General features: G+C 26.4%; 1 protein-coding gene across 1 annotated transcript in view; it reads left to right on the top strand.

Moving 5' to 3' along the window:
* The first annotated feature begins 214 nt into the window (after positions 1–214).
* LOC145829615 (1-acyl-sn-glycerol-3-phosphate acyltransferase gamma-like) overlaps positions 215–18492 on the top strand; it is a 28520-nt gene continuing 10242 nt past the window's right edge. The window contains exons 1-3 of the mRNA XM_082937459.1: positions 215–405; positions 11356–11525; positions 18095–18256. Coding sequence (XP_082793585.1) covers positions 237–405; positions 11356–11525; positions 18095–18256 — 501 coding nt within the window. The 5' untranslated portion in view covers positions 215–236. The remainder of the gene's footprint in view (positions 406–11355; positions 11526–18094; positions 18257–18492) is intronic.

Here is an 18492-nt window from a genome sequence, read left to right on the forward strand (position 1 = left end):
TTAATACTTTATTTTCGATCGAAAACTTTTCAATGAAATAAATACAAAGTTCTAAAGTAGCAATCTACATCAACTTATCTACTAATTTTGTTCACTAATTCAATATACCATTTTATGTGACTGTTATGTCTAAGGGAAATCACCAATTTGAATTGAAAATTAAGATTGTTTAGTTGTTCCAGAGTTCTTAACTAAAAGTAAAGTGGTTGAGATCCACAAAAAGGGTGACAAAGACAATGATGAATACATTGACTGTTTTTAAGCAAATGCTTTCAGTATCTGTGTTTGTATCAGCGTCTGTAGTAGTGGCGTTTTTCCACACTCTTACACTGCCACTTTTGCTTTTTGGTAAAGTTGATCTGCAAAGAAAACTAGTTGGATTTTTCACACATCTTCATTGGGGAAGTTAGTTTTACATTGTTGTTTGTTTTTTTTTTTGAATTATAGCTAGCAACATAAATATAATTTTCATTAGTTTTACTACATTTTAGATGGATATTTTTTCCATAGTTATAAAAGGACATTTTACAAAAAAGTAAAGTTTTTAATTTAAACTTTTTATTATAATTTTTTTAGTAAAAAAACATTTGCATGCTACTCCCTTTAAACAAGATATGTTGTTTTTTGTATTTTCTTGTCCATGGGTTTTGATCTTACAATGTTCAAATCAGAAAGTTTTCAAGGCTGTAATTAGGACCCCTATGCCATCAGGCCACACAGAGTTTTCCAAGAAAAACAAGTGTTTAAGATTATATTTTCAAAATTTATTCATCAATCTAAGCAATGAATTTCTAAGGGATGGGAGAAACGAGCTCTGGCTTGACGCCATGGCTCTTGACAAACACCTTGGTGCCGTTTGCCTCATTCCTCAAGTTAGTCTTCACCCTCTGGGGGAAGCCCTGGCGGGACTTGGTTGCTAGATGCGTTTGGGCAGGATCCTTCCTCATATATGTAATTTTACTGTCCCAAAATAGCAACTACACACAACTAGGGATAATCACATGCAACATCAATCACACATTTCTGTGAATTTAGAGTTTTCTTAGCTTTATTTAAACTCATCATTTTTAATTATACTAAGATTTGATAATTACCTAGCATGATGTCTCACTAATATAAAGCTGAAATTATGTAGTTAGCCTTATATTTGTATTTATATTCAATGTGTTTAAAATTCATACTGTTAAGCTAAAAATCAATGTTTATAGCCTTATATTTTTATTCTAAAAAGTATTTGTATTAAACAAGCTATTTAAATACAAAATTGTAATTAATTTTTTTTTTATCATAAACTAATAAAACTTAAATACTTAATTGCTTTTATTTTATCATATAAAGTAATTATATTGCTTTAGATTTTATGTATTTAGCTTGATTTACTGGGATTAATTATTAAGTGAATTTTATTCTATAACTGTAAAAATGTATATTTATAAACTAAAATGTAAACTAGATAACTGTTAAAAGCTGTAAAAAGTGTTATGCATTTTTTGCAGTTTAGTTTTAAATAGTTAAATTTAAACCAAGCTTAATGATAGTTTTTACTTATTTAGTTGAAAAAGACATCTAATATAAGTATAGAAATATAAATATGCAGTTAATTATATAAATTCAGCTTAATATTGGTATAACATCATGCTAGGTAATTACTTCAGATTTTCTGTAACACTAGTCCATAACCTAGATTTTAATACACGGAGAAGTTTAGACCAAATCCTGTTCTAGGTCTTTCAAGTACAAAGTTATAGTTTTTGAATTACTGGTTTTGTGTGTATGAGCCATACTAATTGGAGTAAAGGAACTGTGGTCAAATTTAAATCCTTTCAAAGGATCCTGTATCAACTTACAGATTAACTACCTCATCAAACTTCAGAATACCAGTTTGTTAAAGAATTTAAAGTCAGTGCAGGCAAGCAATAAGTGTATTTTATGATTCTCTTTTGCTTACTAACATATGGCTTTAAATGGCAACTAGTGGACCCAGGCTAATGTACAATACTGAGTATCTGAGTAAAACAAACTGAAATACACTATTTTCAAAGTAATCAGATCCAATTAATACCTCAATTTTGACGCCATAAAATAGCTTCATAAAGCTTATACTTAGGAAACTTTAAATTTACCTTCCATTTCAACAATTGTAGTCTAATACCTAACCTAGATATTTAAAATTTTCACTCTGCTCAATCACAAAATTGTTAGCATCGACTCTTTATGCAGTTCTATAAAAAAATAAAAACTTTGTTTCTGATCACAATTAAAAACATTGATCAGTTTTTCTCAATATCATATATATATATATGATAGAATAGGTCAGAATCATAATTTTAAAAACTCAAGCAAGCATTATCTGCAAAAAATCTCAGTTTAATAAATATGTCATTTACATACACAATAAACAACAACAGACCTAAACAAGAATGACCCTGAGGTATTCTAGCATTCAAAATTTTACAATCAGGAAAAACAAAATTTATAACAGTAGAATGACTTCTGTTTTTTAAATATCCTTCAATTAAATTTAACATCGAGCATTTTGTGTTATAACCTTTAAGTTGTAATAAACTTTTATCACTAGTCCTATTAAAAGCCTTTGCAAGATCCAAAAAAACAAAACAATTTACCTTTTTTTTTACCAGCCTCAATTATTTCCTGATCAATCTGATTTACTGCTAACTCAATTGTACTATAATTCCTAAACAATTATTGTTTACAATGCAGTAAATCATTTAAAAGAAAGTAACTACCCAGTCTCTCACACAATAATGAATCAAAAATTTTAGAAAGGGTTGAAAAAAGAGAAATAGGTATATTTTAGTTTACATAATATTTTTAACAACTTTTGTATTTTGGTATGCTTTAGTATGTATAAGAGACTCAGGTAACATACCATTTTCAGCAAACTTCTTTTACAGATTAGAATCATATGGTGAAATATTTTTTTCACTAAGCTTCACCAAAAAATACTAGGAACATCAGAACACACACTCTTATTAGGATTCAAATTATAAAACAAGTAGTTAAGAGTTTTAAAATAATTCATTTGTCTATATAGTTTGGTTTGGTTTAAAAGTTAAGTCTGCATAGGTCATTTGAAGGACAGTTTTGCTAGACTTGCCATAATTATTTAAGCACACAGACTTAAAATAATAATTATATGGATTTTTTATTTTACTTTTATTTTATATTTTATACTTACACTAAGAAATGCTTAGAAACAACTATATTTTTTGTTATTAAGTAAATTGAAATAAATCAAAATTAAAATTTGCTATTAGCTATGACTTTTGTGATAATAGAATTAGAATTTTTTTAAACTAAATTTCAAATATATTTAAAATATTACAAACTATAATAAACAAATAGTTTTAAGTAAACTTGAAAAATAGTTAATATTAAAAACAATTTTTTTTGTTCACAATATTATTTGAAAAATTCTTTGATGTAGTAGTATAAAATTTAGCGAATAATTGAAAAGCATTTAACTATAACATTTAACTCTTTGTAATGTAGGATATTTTTTACCAAATAAGGTTGAAAATGTTAGAAAAAACCTTTTTATTCATCTCAAACTTTAATCTTTTTATAAGTTTTTACATTTAAAATGTTTTTTAACTGTTTAAATATTGCTTCTTGAAGTTTTGAGGTCAATTGTTCAAAAAATGAAGGATAATATTTTTATTGAATTTTTAAACAGGGTTGCCACTTTACCTGGAATCCTGGAAAAACCTGGAATTTGGGAAATTTTGAAAAAAACCTGAAAATTTGAACAAAAATTACTAAAAAAACTTGGAAAAACCTGAAATTTTAACAATTTTCACATGTTCAGTTGTATAATTTCGATTTGTCTCAAAAAATATATCATATAAATAAACATTTTTTGTCATCATCAATTTTTTTTATTAAAAAACATATTTAAAGTAGCTTTACAGTATCTTTTCAATGTTTTTATAGTGTTTAACACAGTTTCTTACCTTAAACTTAACTTTAAACTAAAAATAGACCCAAAAATTTGTACTTTTAAAATCCTGGAAGAAGTTTGGAAAACCTGGAAAATTTTTTGGAAAAACGAGTGGCAACCTTGTTTAAATTTCCATGAAAATTGGCAATAAAAAAATTTCAGTTCATGTGTTTGTATTGGAAATTATCTACAAAAATAACCACAAATAATACAATTTTTTAATAGGTAAAATAGTTACATGCTTGCCAAAAACCTTGTAAATCTCGAGTTTAGCAATTTTGGTAAAACAACCTGAAATAACCTGGAATCAAAGTAATTTTGGAAAAACCACAAAAAAAACCTTAAAGACCTGGAATTTTAAAGTATTTCCACATGTAAATTAATGAAATTTTAGTGACATTAGAGAATCTATCATATTAAAAAGTAAAGAAATTATCATTAAATTTTTTTAATAAAACATATATTTCAAGTAGTTTTACAGTATGTTTTCAATGTTTTTATACTAATTAAATCAGTTTTTAACCTTAAATTTAATTTTGTATTACAAAAGGACCAAAAAACTTGTGCTATTAAAAATCTGAAAGAAATTTAGAAAACCTAAAAAAATTAAAAAAAATCATTGGCAACCCTGTAGTTAAAATTTGTAGCACATTTAATGAAAAAAGTATTTAAAAAACAGTTGTTGTATACAAGGTGGCGAAATAAAAATTGCAAAAATTCTTTAGCTTGATTTAAAGTCAGCATTTAAAAAAATCTTTAAGTTATTTAAAGTAAGAATATTTATAAAGCTTTTTGCAATTTAAGAGTTTATGCTGTAGAAATATATGAAGTTTCTAAGCTTATATAAAAGTAGTTCTTTTTCTTTAACACTTAAAAAATAATCTCAATTTTATCAGCTGATAATATTTTTCAAGTAAACTTTAGTTTACTCATAATATATTTTTTCAAATTAAATATTTTAAAGTATTAAATAAACTTTAAAACTTACAAAATCTAAAATTTTTAAGGGCATAGAGGAGGTAAATAGCTTTATAGTCTTAACTTTTTTCGTATAAAACTAAATTATTAAATTTTTTATACAATTAGTTGAAGTTTTGAATAACTTTTAAGGTATGAGCGATCATAGTTTGATAGTTTTATAGATTCGTTAAGAGCAATATTTTTTACAATTTATTTATGAGCATTATTTTTCAAACTTTCTCAGTTTAATGTTTACAAAATTAAAAAAAGTATGTAAAAATAGTTTTTAAACAAAAGAATTTTTTTAATGTTTTGGTCATATATTCTTTGTTTTTTCCACTTTTAAAAGTCTAGTTGACAGATTTTTATAAATAAATTGCTTGGAAGACTTGCCAAAAATTTAAAGGTATCTACCTCAAAAAACAAATGTCACATTTTTATACAAAATGTTAAAAAAATAATGCGATCCATAGGTTTAAATCAGAAAATTTTTGCAAGAATAATCATATCTCAAAAAATAACTTTTACTGTTATATAAAAACTGATTTATAGTTTATGTTTTATACTTTCATATAAGAGAATCAAAATGTTTTTTTTTCTAAAAAGAGTCCTACATTAGCTTATGTAGTAGTAGTACAAAAAAGCTTTTAAAAGTGTTGTTAACTAAAAAATAAATAGTATCATCAATTACTGTAGTTGTTAGTTTATCTTAGAGTTTTTAAAACTTGCTTAGTTTATTTGTGAAAAATATATTAAGACTACTACACCACCGGAGGCAAGGATAGCTGATTTTGAAAACGCTTTGTACAAGTTAATAAGTAACATTAAATTAAAAAAATACAACAATAGTTTATTAAACACCATGAAAAAAGATATCAAGAATATAACATCCTCCTCATTCATTACAATCAAAGACCACAAAAAATATTTTCCTAACAAACTAACTGTAGAGTTTTGAACCCCTCCAAATCCCCTTTCAACAAATTCACTAGACACTAGACACAATAAATAAAAGAACAATAATAGGCTCAAAACTAAATCAATGGAAAAACACTGACAGCGTTATAAATTGGTTCAATAAATTAAAAATAACCCCTAAAACCTGATTCATAAAATTTGATATCACTAAATTTTACCCATCCATAACAAAAACAACTTTAATTAACTCACTAAAATTTGCTGAAAAATTCACACCAATCACGAACAACGATCAAAAGTTAATACTACATTCCTGCAAGTCTACAATCTTTAACAAAAACAAAACATGAGAAAAAATAAACACCTCTGACCTCTTTAACGTTAGCATGGGATCCTACAATGGAGCCAAAGTGTGCGACATGGTAGGACTTTTCATGCTAAGCGAAATAAACAGGGTTGCCATTCGGTCAGGAAAAGTCAGGAAAAAATGGGAGGTTTTGAAAAAAAGTCAGGAAAAGTCAGGAAATTTGACAAAATTAAAAAAAAAAGTCAGACTTTGTCAGTTTAAATTTACAAAATTCCTTGTTTTCGAAAGTCTTCTAATGGTAAAAATTAATTAAAAGTTCTTTGAAGTCAGAAAAAAAATCCAAAATTTTCCTAGAAATTTACAAAAATATTTAATTTTATTTTCAATGCCTTCATCTGGTATAAAATAGTAAAATATCCTTTACAAAACTGCAAAAATTTTCTATTAGCATATTGAACAAGTACCCTACTTGAACAAGCAGATTTTGTAAGCTTTTTAGTATTGATGATCTGTAGTAAGGATACTTCCATAGTGAAACTGTGATATATACACAAAAGTTTATTTTGCATAATTTTAGAATCAAAGTGTTTTTTGTTTAAATAAATAATTGAGTTTTTTATAACTAAGCAGTTAGTTTAGTATTTTATGTAACAAGTTAACGTGTATACTTTACCTCTTTATAATTTTTTCAAAGTTGTTTAAATTTATAAAATAAGTTATAAGAGAGGTATATGCCAAGATTAAGTTTATTTGTGTTTTTTATATAATTATAGTATATACATTTATGCTAGGAAATTGTAAAAAATTGTGCCTTTTTTCAGACAAGCTGTGTTTTAAGGCAATAATACAAGTATTTTGCTGATAGAGCTGTTTATTACAAACATCAATCATACACAGATGGTTCAAGTGATGTAATGGAAGTTTGATAATAGAATTCAAAAGTTTATTTAGCATAATTTTAGAATCAAAGTGTTTTTTGTTTAAATAATTGAGTTTTTTTTAACTAAGCAGTTAGTTTAGTATTTTGTGTAACAAGTTAATGTGTATACTTTACCTCTTTATAATTTTTTCAAAGTTGTTTAAATTTATAAAATAAGTTATAAGAGAGATATATGCCAAGATTAAGTTTTATTTGTGTTTTTTGTAGAGTAACTTAAGTTTTTAAAGTAAATAAGAGTATATTTATTTGTTACAAATTTTATACTAAATGATAAGAGGAAATATTTATAACTGAAAGTAAAAATAAATTACTGCTAAAAGAAAAGAAATGAAGTCCACAAGTTGTGGCTTGATTTAAAGAAAATATTCTCTTCAACAAGTGTAGGGGAAGCAGATGAGAGCGATAAAATAAAATGAGGCAAATAATTTTAACTGCCAAGAAAATGAAGCGGAATGCAGTTCAAATGAAGGAAACCAATTCTTCATTAGATGAAGAGGTTGAAGTGCTAATAAAAAACGAAAAAAATAAATTTTAGTACATACATTTAAAAAACAGTATTTGATTAAGTTCTTTACTGTTTTAATGTTTTAACTGTAAAAGTTCGTTATTGTTTTGAGGTTTTAATTGTTAAAGTTCCTTATATGTCGTTCCGTTTATTTAGATACATTTATGCTAGGAAATTCTAAAAAATTGTGTTCTTAAATGTTTTAAGGTTTCAACTGTAAATATTAGTTACTGTTTTAAGCTTTTTTATTATAAAAGTTCGTTAATAATTCAAGGTTTTAATTGTAAAAGTTCCTTATATGTCGTTTGTTTATTTATATACATTTATGCTAGGAAATTGTAAAAAAAATTGTGCCTTTTTTCAGACAAGCTGTGTTTTAAGGCAATAATACAAGTATTTTGCTGATAGAGCTGTTTATTACAAACATCAATCATACACAGATGGTTCAAGTGATGTAATGGAAGTTTGATAATAGAATTCAGCAAAAACTGTTGTTTTTAAGCTGTATTAAAACTAGATTGAAAGCTTTATATAGTTTTAAGTGTTAGATTATGTATTTTAGAATAAGTTTAATTTAAAAGTCAGGAAAAGTTTGGTAAAAAGTCAGGAAAAAGTCAGGAAAAGTCAGAGAAGCCATTTTTTGACCAAAAATAACATATAGACTTATATTATAGTAAATTTCATAATCTTTCAGATCCTTTTTTTAGATTTTAAAAATATTAAGTAACTTTTTTTTTATGACCGGTTATATAAAGGGTTTTCTTTATAAAGGGTATATAAAGGGTAACTTTAAAGCCGTTTTTCTCGAGTTTTTAAAAACGGGCTTTAAAATCTATCTTCTCCTTCATTTTTCAAGCAATCTTCTTCAAATTTTCAGGAAATGTTCCTTACATTATAAGAAAAAAACGTTATTTGTGAATTTTAATAATTTCAAAAAATAAAAATTTTATGACAAAAATTAAAAAAAAAAGTGATTTTTTATCAAAAAAAATTTTTTTTTTCAAAAAAAAAGTATTTTTACTTAAAATTTTTTAAAGTCACAAATAACGTTTTTTTGTTATTGTATAAAGAATAGACTGTGCAAGTTTGAAGAAGATTGCTTAAAAAATGAAGGAGGAGATAGATTTTGAATGCATTAGTCTTTTTTCGCCGTTTTAGTTTTTCCTTCCCCATAAGAAACCTGTTATGCGGCCCGACTTTGGCCGGTCATATCTCAAAAACTAATTCGAATTTTTAAAAACGGTAAAAAGCAACTTGAAGCTTAGTAAAAACTCTATAAAATAAGATCAATTTGTAAAAAACATGGCCTACCCCCCTATGGCCTTAAAACAATAATGAAAAAATAAAAACAAAAACTTAGAAAGTAACTGTATATACAATTTTTTTTTTTAAGTTTAAAAATGGTAAGCACCCTTTTTTAACCCATTACTGCCAATATTGACCATGGAAACCATAGTCTACCATGGGCTCCACACCGTCTCCTCCCCTAGATTTCTATTTTTATGATCATGTACATTCACATTTTTCTTGTTGCCCTTTCTACAAGAGTAACCACAAAAAATGCAACAAATATCTCAAAATTGAATAAATGGGAAGAGTTAGTAATGTCAGTATACATAAAATGTTTAGTAATGTCATAAAACTGTAAGAGCGCCATGTATTTTAAAGTAGTGTCTTTAAATTTCTAGTATATGTGTTTGTAGGTAAATAAAAATAGAGCAAAAAAAAATGTTTAATTGTTTTATAGATTTGTAAAAACTCAGTTTTAAACAATAAAATCTAGCACCAATAATTGATAGAACTTATTTAAACTACTTAAAATAAAATCACTCCTAACAATAAACAGCTAAATTTGAAAAAAAAAAATAAAACTTAACAAATATTCTGAAAAATAAAGTAATAATAAAAGTATTTAACTGAGTTAAATAAACTGTTTGTAAACCTAAAACTAATTTTTAACAAATAAAATTAAATAACCAGAATGTCTAAAAAATATCAAGTTTTTACTTCTAAATTTAAAATCTCTATCTTCTGAAACATATTGACAATTAATATATAGTAAACAAAAAACTACAAAATAGAATTAAAAAAGAAAAATAATACATCTACTTGTTTAATCACACTGTCAATGAGGACAAAACAATACTATTAAATTTTATGTACAAGAAACAAATTAAAAATGTATATATAACAAATAAAATAATAAAAATAATAAAACCAACCTATACCAATCCAGCTCTACCTTCACCCAGTTTATAAGACCAATAGAAATCAGCCCAAAAAAAAAGTACAAACACCAATACAAAGATATAAGTTTAACTATTGGTAAAGATTAAGCTTGATATTTTTCTGATTGTCTTCTAAGTAAGTTTTCTCTCATTCCATATTGAAATGCTCCAAGATAGCTCTGATCTATTAAGTTTCTAGGCAATTCTTCCCATAGTTTAGAACCAAGGTAAGATAATGTTTTAAGACCAAAGAGACTATTTACTATGGGAAAAAAATAGTTTGTTTTGGCAAATCTTGTTAGATGATTATGCATTTTATTAACGTTTGTAAAGTAAGGCTTAAAGTTAACTGGCAAAGTATCTTTTCAAAATTTGTGCACAAAAACTCCTACCTCATACTTAAACATATTTTTAACATCTAATATTTTCTTTTCTATTTTTATACTGTTAACACTTTCATTCCAACCTTTTAAATGAATGCATATTAATGCTTTATTAATGAGTTTATTGATCTCAGTAATTTTAGTTTTACTTGCCCTACCCCAACACAACAAACCATATCACAAAAGTTTGACACAAACCACCCATATCACAAAATTTTTAACAGGAACACACTCAAAATTTCTTATAGCTGTATGGAAAATTTTAAAACAAAAATTCTTGAACACAATAACAAAATATTAAACATCCTAAACTTCAAACAACAAGAAAACCTGCAACTGCAGGAAAGAAAAATGCCCGTTTAACAATAATTGCCTATCAAAAAATATAATCTACCGAGCAACTATAAAAACAGAAGATATAACAAAATTTTACGTGGGTTCCACTAGTACAACATTAAAAAACAGATATAGCAACCATAAAGCAAGCTTTACTAACAAATTAAAAAGGCACAATACCGAATTATCGAACTATATTTGGGAATTAAAAGACACAAAAAAAGACTATAATTTAAAATGGGAAATACTCTGCAGAACCAAAACAAAACCGAAAAACAAAAAAACATGCCATTTATGTTGCTTGGAAAAGTACGAGATTGAAAAAATTAATAAAGATTTATCATTAAAAAAGAAAAGAAAGGCAGCAACTCTGCCTCCATAATCAAAACATGTATTTTAAAAGAACAAAAACCAATAAATAATAACAAAAAAATAACAACCAAACAAATCCAAAAACAAGAACAAACAAAGAAAAAATAAGTTGACTTGTACATAAGTTGTTTTTGAAATAGGCTAACTAAAGTTATTCAATTTTAGTTGAAACGTCACAATGTGTTTTTTAATGTGTTATTCTTTAAAAAATTTTACTTTGTTCTTTATTTTGTTCTGAGGATATGTACAAAGCATTGAAACTAAGTAAACGATTCGAAAATTAGTTCTTTTTTTATATTATAAATATTAAGACTACTAAATATATTGCATAACTAGTGATAAAGCATTTCTATTTATTAAAATTAAATTAATTTTTAAAACTTCAGTTATTTTAGAACCTACATACAACTAATTTATGATTAATAACTTTTTATATCCTTTTCAGTTGTGGTAGGGTACTCGGAATGGATTGGTGACTACAAACTGAATCTGATAGCTGATGAGAAAACCTTAGCAACGTTCAACAAACAGCACTCACTTTGGATGCTTAACCACCGATACCAAGTAGACTGGATAGCACTACAGATGATAGGAAATTACTATGGCATGATACAGGTACATTTGCTATTCTTATATGATGAATTATCTTGATAGTAAATTTAGCCTTTGAAATATAAATTAAAAATATTACTTGGTTCCAAGATACATTTATTTTTAAAATACTTTTTGTCAGTAAAGTATACTTTATTTTTATATGAAATTTATTTACTTAATCTTTTAGTCGTTTATTTCTATTATTTAATTTTTTAGTCTTTTGCCTAACTTTAAATAAAACTTTAATAAAAAACCTATGCTAACAAATTAAGTGAAATAAAAGCAAATGGTTTGTATTGTTCTTAATACAACACTTGAGTTTAAGTTTTGCTTTTAAAAACTAAAAAAATTGTCAATAGTTTTTAATACATGTTTCACAACTTTCTAATACTTAAAGTAAAGTAATTCTATTATGCTGAAAAACTTGAATCAATCTTTGTTTTACAAAGTTTTTAAATGGTATAGTTTTTACTTTCAAGGTTTGATAGGTTATCAATTTAAATAAGATATCACAAGCAGTCGAATAATACTAGTCAGATTATAATTTCAAACCATGATATTAAACTATTTTAATTTTTCCCATATGGGTTACAGTTACTATTGTAGGAAGGTTTTTGTAACTTTTGTTATATAATTTGCAACATAACATGTATTAATTTAGATTACTCATTTTCTTTTCAAATTTTTATTTTAACAAACCTTTCCAAAATAAAACTCTATTTATTTTTCAAATTATCAAGCGAAATTGAATTTATTTAATAAGTAACTAGTTTAAATCTTGTTTTTATAAATAGCACCACTTTTTAATTTACTTTTTAAACTGTTTACCCAGTAAATATTTTAAAATTCATTTTATCACTTTTTAAAGGAATATAGTTTTATTTCGAAACGTTTGTAAAATATAAATTTAAAATGAAAATGAGTAACTCAAATTTATAGATGTTATGTTGCAAATAGTATACTAAAAGATTACAGATACATATTTTTTTTCTTTGACATTTCAAAATTAATTGCATCTTTGTATAACTTCTCATCTAACATTACTTTGGTTCAGACTGCATTGAATCCATAAAATGGTAAGGCACTTTTTACAAGTTTATCTTATTTTAGTATGTTTAATTTGGTTATAAGTTACTTTTACCATTATAAAAATACTAGTTCTGAGATAAAAGGGTACAAGTCAGCAAGTTCTAGATTCTTTATGGAAGGAAAAGGGAAAATATTATTTTAATACAAATCTATCTTCTTCCTACATTTTCTATTAATTGTATTAAAATTTTGGTCAAGTTTTTAACTTGATAGTAAACAATTCAATTTTATAACTTTTTATTTTGAGTCAAATTTGTTTTTTTCTCGAATAAAAAAAGCTATTACTGTTTTCTAGTTTTTTTCATAAAATGCTTAAATATTTTTTATATTTTTTGAAAAACTGTTACAATGAGACTTTTTTTTTATAATGCAAAGAACTCTTCTTGAAAATTTGAGGTTAATTGTGTAAGAAATGATGAATAAATAGATTTTTATGAAGTTTTTTAGAATTCTGAGATAATTAGAAATAAAAACTTTCATTTTCATTCACTTTTTTTGAAAACCTTTTACTGAACTGCTACTTTAATTCTTTTTTTTTTTGTTAAAGCACTTTTTTGTGTATAATTTAAGCTTTCATTTGAGGACTTAAGTAAATTTTTCTAAAACAAAAAGGGACTTATCCCCGAGGCCTTAAAATATAATTCAATAAGCTAAAATATGATCATATGCTAGAAAATAATTAAAACTTCTAAACTCTATGCAAAACGATTTATAGTAGGTTAGTTGGAAATTTTTAAGACTCGTAAAACAATTTTATTAAAATGTTTTCTCAAAAACTATCATCTTAGTTTTAGTACCAGTGTGTTTGTATTTTATTAATGTGTGTCAATAACCATTCAAGTTTAGTGTCATGAGATATATTTAAATAAAACGACTGTTAATAAAATAATTTTTACCACGTATTTTAAACTACTTTTTAAAACTAAGGACTTTGAATCTAGCTTAAATAGCTATATAAAATATGAATAAAACATAGATAGTTTATTATGAGCTGCAATTAGAACCCAGTTATAACTTGTTTAATGATTCCATTGCCAATTACTAGTATAATGACGAAGTAGTTTTTTAACCAAGCTTAAGTTTTTCTTTTAAAGAACAAAATGAGTTTAAGCGTTTCTTTTAAAGCTTGTGTACCCTTAAGCACTTGTCAGTATGGTTGGTAATAAGGCTAAATATATGAAATAAAATGTTTGTATATGTATATTAAAATAAGCCAAATTAAAACAATTTTTTTACCATAAGTATTTATTTTTCTCTAAAACAAGAGTTTATTAAGCGACATATTAAGTATTACTAATCTATTTCTATTTAAAGTAATTTTTGCTTACAAAGTACTTAATGTAAAAATTAAAATAAATATTTTTTTCAATTTTTAAAAAGTTAACATTTACATCAAATACTATATTACGTAAAAGCACAAGTTTTTACAACATTACAGGAACGTAGCATAAAAGTAAAATTGTAGGTATAACACCAAAAATCGATACTTATGACTATGTTAACAAAGCAAGTTTATAGCTCATTTAGAAACAAGCTTTGGTGCAAACTTAAAAAATAAATTTATTTAAATAAAAAGCTGTTAAAACTTCAACTGAAATTACAAAACGTTTATTATCATTAATAACCATAAAAAAGTGATCAAAATGGCATACAACTATAGCTTACAAAAATAAATTGCCTTTTTTAAGAATTTTTACACAAAATGTATTTGCATACGTTTACATCAAGAAGTAATACGAAGCTGAGAAGATGACTGCTGTGCCCAAAGCGTACGCTGTCGTGCCGGTGAAGTAACCGATCACTGAAGTTTTACGCCCGTTCTTCGTGTCTTCTATCCACTGCGCGATCTTGCGAACGTCCAACCCGTAGCTGCTTTTGACTTCGTTGCACACTTTGTTCTTGTCCGCGCACCCGTAGTTGTGCATCGCAAACACCACGCCTTCGTGTACAGGGTTAGCCCCCGTTTCGAGAGCGCAAACAACCGGGGAACCAGAGTCTCCGGGCGCCGGCGCGCACTTTCCCTCTTTGCAGCCGTAGCAAAACTGCAAGTTGGACTTGAAGAGGTTGCGCAAGTACTTCTTTTTGTAATCAATGTCGTTGTAGTCTTTTTCGCACACCGCCCCCTGCAGAAGGTCGACCGTGCCCTGCCTCGCGTGCTGCGGCGAGGTGTTGGTGTACTCCAGTTCGCCCGTCGCCGCGTCAGTGACCAGCTCGTTGTGTCCCCACCCCTGAATGACGCACTTGACGTCGGCGTCAAACTGCACGCCCGCTTCCAGCAAGATTGCTGGCAAAACGGTCCGTGACGGCTTGAACGCGTTTTCCGTCAGATCGATCATGGCCGCGTCGTATTTCTTGTCCACGGCGTAATACGGGTGAATGTGAACTTTGTCCTTATTAACAATAACGCGCTGCGCTTTAGCAGTGGTGTCGCTGCTGTCTTTCGTGCCGGCTACAACGGTGACTGTTTCGAGGACGTTGAACTCAAATTTAACTCCCCTGTAAGTCGTGCTCACGCCTTGGAAAACGTGAGCGGCGGTCAGCACCCAGTTGTAGCTGATAAGAGTTCCGGTGCCGTGCTTGTTCGCCGCGTTGCGACCGCTCTTGTCCTTCAGCAACGAGTGCACGTACACCACGTGTTTCAGCGTTCCAACTTTGGCCCTTTCCCCTTTGAGCAATTGCGCTTTTGCTTGGTGAAGCAGCAAAAATACGGCTAGGAAACAGAGAGTCTTGTTCACGCTGCTGCTCATGAGGACAAACTAAATTGAAAGAAAACTGATATTTATATTTTCTGCAAAACAAGAGTCTGTTTAGTAAAAGATTGAGTAGCTATTTCGAATCGTACATAGAATATATTTTCATCTAAAAAACACTGTAAAACATTAAGTTGTTACTGTTTTTATACTTATATTACAGTTACATTGCTTTTGACTTTTATTTAATAAAAATGTAGAAACTAAAAATCTTTTGTTTAACAAAAAAATCAAGTAGTTTTAAAGCTTAACTAAAAAGTTCGAATTTTGAATAGATCAAGCTGTATTTAAAATAAGTATTTTTCTAATCACCCTTCAATTATCTAGTTTTTATATTAAGTATTTTGTAGAAACTTGCTATTGACTTGCTTACAAAACACTACTTGCTTCTATCATATAAAAACTTATTCGCTATTCAAGCTGTATTAAAAATAGACTTAATTATTTGAAAGTATCTACAAGTTATCTATTTGAAAGTATCTTTTATATTTATCTAAGCAATTAATCACAAAAATAAAACAAAACAAAAGTTGAAAAGTCAAACTTGATATAGACAAACATGTATGTAAATTAATCCTTATTGGTTTTATTGTTTTGGTAAGAAAAAATTTAGTCTAAATATTTTAGAAACTCATAAAAATATCAAATAAACAAAAGTATTTTTAATACAAAAATGTAGAACTATTTAAACATTTAGTTGTTTTAAATTGTATCTTTTAAAAAATAATTTCGACCTTATAAATCAGATAAGTCTATTGTAATAAAAAATAAAAGGATTAAAAATAATCTTTAAATTTGTACAATTAAGTTTAAATTTTTTTGTAAGGTATATTAATATTTTTCTTTAGTTTATCTTTATTTAAATGACTTGTGCAAGTATAATTCAAAAAGAATTTAGACAAATTTTTGTTTATAAAATGTAGAATTATGAATATACAACAGATTACTACAATGTTTCGACCAATAAGGTCTAATCAAGTAAAAATCTCTCATTGAAAACTGTTAGAAATTTTCACTGTAAGAAAATTATTAACTCTAAGATATTATAAACATTATTAAAACCAACAATAAGTTTTAAACTAATTTTTAATGAATAGTGTGGTAAAGTTGATTGATTTACAAAGCAAAAATAATCTAATTTAGGTCTTACACTAAGTTTTAAACGAGTTTACCTTATAGGACCTTGTTGTAGATTACAATGTAGAATAATATAATGGAAAACTACTAATGCTATTGCAATTGTTTTTGCTCAACAATTTCTAATGTTCTAACTTAGTAAAATGACGTAATAATAGTTTTGCACAAATTTTCAAAATTTTATTGAAAAACAAATCATGCTTACATCTTGAAGGATAATCGTTAACTAAAATCAAGTTAATCAATTCATAATTACAAGAATATAATTGACATTGGAAAATACTAAAACTGAATTAACTTGAAACATAAGAAAAGTAGTAATACTTTTTTTTACCTATTCCAACTTTGACTGGTCTGATATAATAATTAAATAGTGATTTTTTATAAGGTTTATAACTTATTTTATATATAAAACAAGTCTTATTTGTATGATTTTATACTTTTTCTAGATATACGTTTTCATAAATTAGATATTCCTTTAAATATCTATCTACGTTTGTCTTCTAGTTTAAAAACACTTGGGTTGCTTTTGTTTAATTAAAAAATACTGTGTAAGTAGAATTTTAACATCTATATTTGTCATAGTTATAAAATTACATTTAAAATTATCTTCGTGGAATGAACTATTTAATAAGGGAATTTAATAACAAATAAAATTTATTTTAATGTTTGAACTTCACAAAATAGTATATATTGTCATAAGTTGACTTTTTTTAAAGTTATAGGTTAAAAGTTTAGTAAACTAACTACTCGGTTTTTTAAAATTATTTATCTTTTATAACTAACAATATACTTTTTTTTAATGTTATTTGTAATATATAGTTTTTTTTTCACACTTTAGTTTTAGTAATAAATAAAATTACGTTATGGCTAACATTTGTTTTTTTCACGATTTTCTTGATAGTTTGTTCGAATTAAATTTATGTTTTGTGCAAGAATTTGTTTAATAAGTTTCTTGTTACAAAATTTTTTTTTGCTCAGTAGGGCTCTTCATTTATAACTTTAATCTAAAAAAAGTAAGCTAATTAAATAGATGGAAGGTATAATAAATCAATTAAAAAACAAGCAGCTAAAGTTAGGCTAAAATCTTTAATTTTAGGGTTTACATCAAATTAAAGTTTTGTTAAGCTGGTTTGTATATAATATTTAAAGTCCTAAACAAATAAGATTCTAAATTAATAAAGCTAATACAAACTAAAAGTATACCAGAATATAGTAACTTTTATGACTTTTGGTTGCAGTCTTTAGTTAATTTATCAAAACTTTTATTCAATAAATTATTATCTAATTAGTTCTATATATAAGTTTTTTGTCAGGTATTATAAAGCTATAAATTTTATTATGTTCAAATACTTAAACTAAAAAGTTAAACCAAAATTTATTTATTTTTCTTACTACTTTAGAAGATAAATTAAAAAAACGTTGTTTGAATGTGTTTGTAAATAAACAATAGATAGTTGCTTGAGAAAAAGTTATAGAAGTTTATATTGTTATATGTTTTGACTTTTCGAAAACTAATAAAAGGATCTTAACTTCTAGTGAAATTTATTTTGAAGTGAAAAAGTACCAAAAAAAGTTGCAATAAGCTTTTAAATATTTTATTTTAAATCACAGAACATGAAAGGTGTGGGCAAGCACTCGCTGCTGTGCCTCCCCATAGTGGGCTGGACACTGTTCTTCAACGAGTTCATACTGGTGAAGAGGAACTTCGCTCAGGACAAGCACATCATCGAGAAGAGCATGAAGTCTCTCTCCACTCACAAGGACCCCTTCGCTGTTCGTTGTTTGTATTTTAACTTGAACTTAAAAAAAGTACTTTTTTATGTATTTTTTGCATAGGGTTATACTAGTCTAAAAAGCTCGGATAATTTAAAATTGTGCTGAGAACTTTTTATGCGCTTTGTTGGACTTATAGCTTCTTTGTTGTATATATGCTATTTCTTATGAAGTCATTCTAAATATTAGTTTAAATCAATTTCAAAAAAGAAAAGTGTGCTTAAAATTTTTTCTAA

This window comes from Thalia democratica, chromosome 2 (assembly GCF_965202585.1).
Source record: "Thalia democratica chromosome 2, ktThaDemo2.hap1.1, whole genome shotgun sequence".
Lineage (NCBI taxonomy): Eukaryota > Metazoa > Chordata > Thaliacea > Salpida > Salpidae > Thalia > Thalia democratica.